At 32.6% G+C, this 9750-nt stretch overlaps 1 protein-coding gene across 2 annotated transcripts; it reads left to right on the forward strand.

The window, feature by feature from the left end:
- The first annotated feature begins 3073 nt into the window (after positions 1–3073).
- LOC130944009 (serine/threonine protein phosphatase 2A 57 kDa regulatory subunit B' kappa isoform-like) lies at positions 3074–7560 on the forward strand. Of its 2 annotated transcripts, XM_057872126.1 has the most exons (4): positions 3074–3345; positions 3513–3561; positions 4630–5956; positions 6870–7560. In XM_057872126.1, exons 3-4 carry the CDS (start codon positions 4742–4744, stop codon positions 7206–7208), a joined length of 1554 nt encoding a protein of 517 aa, XP_057728109.1. In that variant the 5' UTR covers positions 3074–3345; positions 3513–3561; positions 4630–4741; the 3' UTR covers positions 7209–7560. The 2 variants fall into 2 exon arrangements, with proteins under 2 accessions (XP_057728109.1, XP_057728108.1); XM_057872125.1 differs by having other exon boundaries at positions 3075–3561.
- The last annotated feature ends 2190 nt before the right edge of the window (positions 7561–9750 follow it).

Genomic DNA, 9750 nt, shown 5'->3' on the forward strand with positions numbered 1-9750 from the left:
CCTAGGTGATCAATAAGAGATCCAAACGACAGAAAATTGCATTTCAAACCTACAAACCATTCAAAACAAGGATTATATTTAATTAATTTAAAATTTGATTTTAAAAATTAAAATTAATTTTTTTTAATCTATTATTTAAGTTGTTCAAAAAAAATGTTATTCTTCTATACTTTTTTTTAGTGTTTGTTTGGGTGCTATTATTTTAATAAAAAATATTTTTTTCAATAAAAAAAGATCTTTTTTATTTCTAGTATGTTTAGCAAATTTCTAGTAGTAAAAGTAAAAGCACTAGAAAAATAAGGGTTTTGATACTTTTGTCATACGGAACCCATCTTCTATGGGTACATCGTTAATTTCCTTAGTTGATGGGTACTTTTATCAGCGTTCGTAAATTTTATGGGTATTTTTGGTAGTTTTTCCAAATTCAAAAAACCATACCTCAGTTTAGGGATGTTTATAAGCCGGGTGAAACCGGATTTGTCCTGATCCAAACCCAACCCTAAATGTATGCCGAGTCTATTTTTAAGACCCTAATCCGATCCTAAACCCGATAAAACCTAAACATTTTCGGGTCACAACTATATTGAGTGAAAACCAGTCTTTAAAACTTTAACAATAATTTATAAAAAAACTTATTTATAAAGAAACTTATTTATGATACACTTGTTTATAAAGAAGAAATTTATTATCGAAAAGTTGATATCCATATTTGAATTTGAATTTGTTCATAAATTCTAATTTGATACTTTTTTGATATATTTTATAATTCAACAAGTGTGATTAAAAATAAAATAATAAGCTTATAATTAATATAACATTATATTGAAATTAATTTAAAACATATATATCTTTTTTAGTTCTTTTAGAGTGCACATGGATCGGGTGAAGCCAGATTCGCATTGACCCGGATCCGACCCGAATAATGACCGGCTATATTTCTGAGACTTTTACCCGACTTTAGACCCGCTGAAATCACACCAAATTAACTCCTAAAATATTCGTAGCTTGGCCGAGTCTTTAGGTCGGGATGGGCCATGTGCACCCCACCTTAGTTTTATAGGGTGAAAAACATAAACATTCACATGATATCAACAACACATACTTTTCGTTTCTTTCTTTCTTTAAGCAACTAGATTTCAATTTTTCGTGGATTTATAAGTGAACTTCAAGCGTTTAAATCATATATTTAATATTTTTTGTATCACTTGTATAAAATAAATGAAAGCTTAAATGCAAATGATTTTCTACTATAACTTTTTCAAGAGTTTGAACAAATTTCTAAGCACTTATAAAGAATCATCTTTCCACACTATTTTAAAAAAATAAATAGCAAAAAATGCAAACACGACATATTCTAGTTCAGTATAATTTTTTCACCTATTTCTAGTCCACCTCACCAAAGTACAAAGGTTTTCACTATATCACCAAATTTATAGAGCACTTAATAAAACTATTGTAAGATAGAATATTTGATGAACACTTCGCGACATATTATCACTCTTTGATTAAGCCACTCTACTTTTAAATCAAGAAACCAAACTTCAGTTTCACGAGGTGAAGAACATAAACATTCTTATGACATTAACAACACACTTTTTTTTTCTTTCTTTCTTTAATCCACTAGCTTTCATTTTTTTCCCCATCTTCACTAATCTAAGAAAAGCAAAACAATTTTTTTGTATGTTTACTTTCTTATTCCTCAATCCACTGCAAAAAAACAAGGTTTTATTTTTTAGTTCTCGTCACTTCCTCAATACCACACCTCCTTTTTTGTATATTGTCAGTATATCATTGTCACTTTTACTACCACCATCCTCATCGTTGTTGTTGTCACTGTGCCACCGTCACCTCTATTTCTCTATCTACTCTCCGCTTTCACGTTCGACGGCAATCACTGCCTTTTTTTTTTGTCCGTATTAGAGTTTCACTTTCGAAAAAAATTCTTTTAGATTTGTGTCTAAATGAATTTGTTTTCTCTCCTTCACTTTATTTTTATTGTTTGTTGTTATTGTTGCTGTTGAAGAGTGAAATGTTTGATACTAGGTGACTTTTATGAAATTTGGGATGACAACTACAATACAATGAAAGTATTTTCATAGTGAAATTAGAAGTGGTGGTAGTCATAGTTAATAAAAAAAGGGTATTGCAATGGCAGAAAAGGAATTGGTAGGAGTGGTGGTAATTAGAGGTGGCAAACAAACCTAAACTCGCTAAGTTGACTCGCATAACCTGCCAAAAAAGGCAGGTCAGGCTGAAAAATTAGAACCGTTAAATAGCAAAATTTCGTCTAACCCGCACCACTTAAACCGCGGGCTTTGGCAGGGTGGGGCGGGCTGTCCCGCCGGGATTAGTATTTTTTTTGTAAGGAGGTATTTTTGTAATTTTTTTTACCAAAACCCAATTTTTTTCAACTTAACTTATAAGAGAATGAAGATAAAAATTGAGTGTTTTGGATTATGTTTATTTTGCTTTGGAGACAATATTTATAATTATGTTTTGGATGAAAACTTGGTTTATAATTATATTTATTAGATATTTATAATTACAAAAACTTTAATATTTGTAAATATAAAAATTAGAATTTTTGTATATCTTTAGAAATTATAAATTTATTAAAATGATTGTGAAATTATATATATTATTTAATAGTTAATAGTAAAAAAAAAGAAGATTTAGCAGAATTAGTCCGTCAACCTACTGTTAAATGGGGTGAGGTAGAATTTTAGGACCGCATCATTAAGTAGAGCGGGATGGACTTTCGGCGGGACAGGACAAGCTTCCCTCTTGTCACCCCTAATGGTAATGGGTGGATATAAAATTAAGACAAAAGAAATAAAAATGATAACAGCAGAAATATTTTAAAAAAAAATTAAAAAATGATGATGTTGGTGAATAATTTTTATTTTTGAGAGAGTAAAATTTAAAAAAAAATAATACAAATAAAAAATATTAAAAATAAAATTAAAATTTAAAAATATTTTAAAATTTTTAATAAATTTTAAAGACAAAAATTAATAGTTTACTTTTTACAAAACAAGATTAGACTGAACATCAAAAGTAAGAATCGAATTGCGAGATCTGTAGGAAATAAAAAATAAGGAAAAGACATAATCACGTAACAAAAAATTCTGCAGAAAATTCTTAGAGAGAGTGGGAGTGAGAGTGAGAGCTACGGAGGCGGAAGGAGAGACGTAGTGAGCCACCGCAGACGGCGTGATCTGCTTGACTGACGACGGCGGAATGTGAGGCGCCGACAAGAAGGAAGAAGCACCGATCCGCCATCCTCCCGTGTCGCGCGGCGCCTCCTGTACACCTCAACAAACTCAAACTGCTCCTTCAACGGCGGTTAGTAACGTCCCGCAACAGATCCCCACTCAGTTCACGCCGTTACAATCAGAGACAACAAAAAAGAAAAGAAAAAAAAAATCCAATCACTTGTGTTATCGCGCCCCGACCCTAGCCTACCATTTCTCACAGCATAACCCTAACTTCCCCCAATCTTCCAATCGCAGGTTGCCGGAATCGGCCTCGCTCGCCGGCGCCGGTTCATCCACTCTCAAGGTACAACCTACATTGCATCTCCCTCTCTCTCTCTCTCTCTCTCTCTCTCTCTCTCTCACACACACACACACACACACACACACACACACACAGAGCAATGCATGCTGCCTCTGAGAGATGTTTTAATTTTTGTTTAATTTGTTTCCATGATTAATCTGTGATCTTGTGATATCTATGTGTGTAATGTGGTCTAAATTTATTTCCACCAAGAATTTTGAAGTGGAAATGAGGATTTAAGTCTGCTCTTGCACAAATCGGGACTCATGCACTTTTGAAGATGCTTATGGCTTTATTTGGAAACTTTTGTCCTGTTGCTTTTCTGTTGATCGGTGATAGCATCAAATTCAATGCTTTTAATCCTTTTATAAACTTGCATGTTAGGAAATTAAGTTGCTAATATAGTTTTTAAGTTTTCTTTTCATTAAGGTATATGGAAAATTGGTAATCTTGCAAGTTGTGGCCAGCAATTTGGATAGGTTTCTTTGTGTTGGTTTTTCAGATTATATATTTTCCCTTTAGGAGAATTTCATGATGGCTGTGTTTATTTGTCTCATCTCCTTTATATAATATGGCTTGATTGTTAATGTTAACTAGAAGCAGCATGGGTCCTCTAAAGATTTTAAACTTGAACATCGTAAACCTTAAAGGTTTAGCTTCCAAGAGATTTGCAATGTCTTCTGTCAATGTGCATCTACCTTTGTTTCCATTTAAACTTAAGCATCAACTGCAATTATTTATTTGCAATAACCCTTCAATCCTTATATATATGTGATGGCAGACAACTTTTTAGAAGCGAACTTCAATAATTTGACTTCAATTTAAATCAATTTATGATACCTAAATTTTTTTTCTTTATGAAATTTGGAGTTTCAGCATGCTTTTCAGTTTTTATGAATAAAAGTTTATTTTTAAAGCAATGTAAGATAAACTTGTGCTTTAATTTATGGGATAACAACCCATGATATGGTATAAGTATATAATATAATGGGAGATATTACTAGTTAAAGAAAAGTGGATTGTGGCTGGACTAAGAATTTCTTTTGCCATTGCACTTTTATTTCATATCAGGTTGGCCAACCACGGTTCTGAACCCCAAATGTTTGACCCATATTGATTCTTCCCTTGATGGGTTTCTCAAAAAGTTTCTAAGTTTACCCGAGTCACCAACTGGGTAGGCACAATGCTCAAGCAATTCCTCAGCAAGCTTCCTCGCAACAAGAAGCTCGACGTGGACTTGGAGGAGTTGAGCCGGGTCGACTCATCCTCCAAGCCGAGCTCCTCTATTCACAACCTCGATTCCCCATGTGCTGCGGGAAAAAACCACCACAACCGGTCCCATACCGCCACTGGTGGTGGTGGCAGCTCCTCCGCCGCGAAGCGCACGTCTTCGGTTTTTCCGACCAGCACCGTTTCCGGGATTGAACCCTTGGTCCCTTTCAAGGATGTCCCAAACTCAGAGAAGATGAACCTCTTTGTTAGCAAGCTTAGCCTCTGTTGTGTCACGTTTGATTTCACTGACCCCAGTAAAAACACCATGGAAAAGGATGTGAAAAGAAGAACTTTGATTGAACTTGTTGAGTTTGTGGCTTCTGGTTCTGTTAAATTCACTGAGCCTGCTATTCTAGCCATGTGTAGAATGTGTGCCTTTAACTTATTCCGTGTTTTTCCACCAAATTACCGGTCCGGCCGGTCGGGTGGCTCTGGTGGTGGAGGCAGTGGTGGTGGTGAGAATGATGATGATGAGCCCTCTTTTGATCCTGCTTGGCCACACTTGCAAATTGTGTATGATTTGTTGCTTAAGTTTGTTAGTTCTCCTTGCGTTGATGCAAAGGTGGCAAAGAAGTACATTGATCATTCATTCATTTCAAAACTGCTAGAGTTGTTTGATTCAGAGGATCCTAGGGAGAGGGATTGCTTGAAAACCATAATGCATAGGGTTTATGGTAAATTCATGGTGCACAGGCCTTACATGAGAAAGTCTATTAACAATTTGTTCTATAGGTTTGTGTTTGAGACTGAGAGGCACAATGGGATTGCTGAGTTGTTGGAGATCTTTGGGAGTATAATTAGTGGTTTTGCTTTGCCGTTGAAGGAGGAGCATAAGATCTTCCTTTGGAGGGTGTTGATCCCTTTGCACAAGCCAAAATCCATGGGGGTATACTTCCAGCAATTGTCCTATTGCATCACTCAGTTTATCGAGAAGGAGCCAAAGTTGGCGAGCACCGTGATTAGGGGATTGTTGAAGTATTGGCCAATAACCAATAGTCAGAAGGAGGTGATGTTCCTTGGTGAATTGGAGGAAATTTTGGAAGTTATTAACATGGTAGAGTTCCAGAGGGTCATGGTGCCATTGTTTTGGCGAATTGGATGCTGCATCAACAGTTCTCACTTTCAGGTACAGTTGTTTAGTTGAGTTATACTGAATCCATTTGCTGATATTTTGGTTATTGTTGTCTGCTTAATCCATTCTAGGGTTTTCAGTAAGAATTGAATTCATGCACTTTAGCTCGTCTCTATGAATTTGATTGATTTCCAACACCTTAAATTGAGAGAGGCAAAAACACTGAATAATAATGTTGTTTTTTTTTTATCATGTTGAAAGTTAAAACATATTGCAACTATTATTTGGAGATTATTCTCTGCAGGTCCTTGTTTGTTAGATTATGTTACTTTCCGGTTGCAGGATTTTAAAGTAGTTCGTATATTAGAGCTCTTGATATTTATTGAAGCATATGTCCTAGTTCTTTTAAGTTATCATTTGGAATCACAGGCATCTTGCCTTTTCGAACTAATATTTCTGCGAGCCTGCAATTTTTTTCTATCTATATTCATAGTGTTCCTTTTGAAATAAACTATAGTTAAAATATAAATCTAGCTGTTACATATATCATCAATGTTGAAATTAGTCCTTGTACAGAAAGAAGGCCTTTATTTCAGTCTCTACCCATGTAACTGTTTTAAAGAAGCCCCTACCATCAAGTGAAATTATAATTTTGTGAATATGGTTTGGCCTCGCATGTGTTTTAAATTATCTGTAAGTTGTCAAATAATAGCGAGTAAAGAAGGACCATACTCCGCTAACCACGCAGTATTCTTGAAATTATCGATCCTACTTATTGTAGCACTTTCATCACCGAAAGTTACATTGGTAGAGGCCAATTTGAAACGTTATTTTTTGAGTAGGCACTAAACTAAAGATTGAAGAAATCAAGGAGTAAAATTATATTTTAGTTTTTCGTAATATTTTATCATTCTTCTTATTTGCTAAAATATACTATTTTTTTTGGGTTCAACCTGGACTGTTTCAGGTAGCTGAAAGAGCCCTTTTCTTGTGGAACAACGACCACATTGTCAACCTGATCGCTCACAACCGTCAGGTAATCTTGCCGATCATATTTCCAGCATTAGATAGGAATTGTCAAGGCCATTGGAACCAGGCAGTTCTCAACTTAACTCACAACGTTAGGAAGATGTTTGTGGAGATGGACGAGAAGCTGTATGTCTCCTGCCTCACCCAGTTCAAGGAGGAAGAAGCGCTGCTTAGCTTGGAAGCCGAGAAGCGGAAGGAAGCCTGGAAACAGCTTGAGAAAGCGGCCAGTCTCCAGCCAGTAATTGGAAACACAGCTGTTTTAGTTTCTCCAATTTGATAACCTTCAAAAATGTGTATGTATAATAGTAATAGACCTTAAATGAAATCTTAAAAAAAAAACCTCTTTTCTCCTTGCTAATGGTGGATAAATCCTTGAGGGAAAAGCTAGGTTAATGGCTGTTTAATTGGAAAATTCCTATATATATATTTCATGCTTTTGATGCTTCTTTCTTAGGCATGGCGGCCACAAAATGTTGTAACATGTAACATGGTTTTGATTGCTACTATTGGTGCAACTTTTGCATCCTTCTGATTAAAGTGATGAGAAGGTACCATGCAGCAGATCAAACAATTTTCTGTATAAGCTATTTCCACAATCATCTCGTGTGATATTTCATTCCTTAGAGCTATATTTCAGATTCAATGTATTTTTTAGTTTAGATTTTATTATTTCTGTTTATATATTTATCAATCTCATATTTTAGTGTAATTTTTCTCAAGTTCTTTTAATTAATTTTTTGTTCATACTTCCATTATAAAGTAGTTATTAAATAAGAATATTTTGGTAAATAATTTAATAATTAGTCTCTTATTTTGGATTTTATTTTTGTACAATAGCCAAATAGAAAACAAACTGAAAGGGAAAAAGAACACACAGATGAAAAGAAATATTGTAATCTAAGTCATCCTATAGGAGACTAAGCAGGGGAGCGTGCAGCTATAGCCAGTCTATTGCTTCGTAATCTCCATGGACATCATCTTTGGCCAACCAATTTGCCACACAATCTTTTGTTTTTAAATAGTGTATAAATAATTAAGTTGATAGATACCGTGAAATTTTATCCGAATTGTTATTTGGTGGGTTGGTCTGTTGTTATAAAGATTTTTTTTTTTTGAAAAAAAAAATTATTAAAATAAAAAATAAAAGTCATAACTTGATAACTAATTAACCATAAAAAATACTTCATAAAAGTCATATATTAACAAAAAAAAGTGATTTAAAATTCATAAGAAATAATTGATTGCTTTAAAAAGTGATTTAAACAATACTTCATAAAAGTCATAAGAAAGAATTGTTACCACGTATCGTCAACTATTCTCACATGATTACCCCTTCCAATTCTCCAGTGTAATACTTTTGCAATAACTTTCCTGCTTTAATAAGACTTCTCTATCTTTAAATTCATGTATAGTTTATAAATTTCGAGTTGACCTAGTTTGACTTTGTCATGTTTCTTGCTATTATACTAGGCAAAGATTTGAGTTATAAAAATGGACGATGAAGAGGTATGGCTAAGTTTGGTCATGTTTGATTTGGTCATGTTTCTGGCTATTATAGTTTGTGCTTCAAAATTGTATGAATCTGATAGGATCAATTTTTAGTTTATACACTTATTTGATGTGTTTCCTTTTTTCGGTAATTTCGGTTTTGTTGTTGATATTATCTGTTGGTCTGTGACAGTGTAAAAGAAGCGTTCAGTTGCTTGACTTGAAGTTGTGGAATTATTTCTAAATATTTTTATATGTGCAAGTCCGAAGTTTATTTCTGCCTCCATGTAGTTCATTGAAGAGTGCAGTAACATGAGGCATATAACTCAGGGAGAAGATACAATCTGTCATCAATTGTAGAGTGCATGGAGAAAAGTTGAAAGTTTTTGCAAGATGAGGTCTGATTTGGTAAATTTATTTTTATAAAAGATTTAATTTTTTTTCAAACAAACTATTTATTTTGAGTTTGGCAAAGAAAAAGATCACTTATCATTTTAAAAAAAATTAAAAGTTTTTTCTAAAAGCATTTAAAGAGATATTGTTTAAAGTTAATTTGTTAACTAAAAAATATAATATTATTTCATGTATTATAAATATTCAAATTTATTCTTAGTTAAATTATTAATACTAAATTTCATTCAGAATCAAAATTCTTTATCTATTTATTTATATTATAATTATTTTAAATTTTAAAACTTATTTTACTAACAACGTTTATGATTATTTAAAACCATTTTCAGTTAATTTAAAAAAGAAAGGTATTACACTCTTTAAAAAAATATTTTTCAAAAACCAATTTTAATAATTTACTTATGAATAATAAAAAAAAATTTAAATCTAATTTTGTATTTGTCTTATAAAAATTTTCTCGTATTTAATATTTTTTATTCTGATATAAGATTTGATTCGGTTGATTTAGGATAAACAAAAAATATAAGTAACGTGATTTCAATTTATCATAAAAAAATTGAGTAGGTATGATTTGATTATAAAAGAGAGTATTTTGTTGTAGAAAGAAGATGAATACATTAAAAAAAGAACGTGTGTATTTTCTTTTGTTTTTTTTGTCTGACTTTGAAATATTTTAAATTGTTTTTTTTAAATATTTATTAGGAAAAACATAATTTTTAAAAAATGATAAGTTAATAATAAATTAAATGGACATGTAAAACTAAATGTGTCAAATATCATATGCCTTTGTGCACAGTGCACAATGCGTAATAAAAAATATAAGAAATATCTAATATTTTTGTGTATGTTGCATAATTTAAAATACCTGTTGTGCTTTAGAAATACCTTTACAAAGTTACAATTTTATGACGTGTAATAGC

Source organism: Arachis stenosperma, chromosome 8, assembly GCF_014773155.1.
Source record: "Arachis stenosperma cultivar V10309 chromosome 8, arast.V10309.gnm1.PFL2, whole genome shotgun sequence".
NCBI classification, from domain to species: Eukaryota; Viridiplantae; Streptophyta; class Magnoliopsida; order Fabales; family Fabaceae; genus Arachis; species Arachis stenosperma.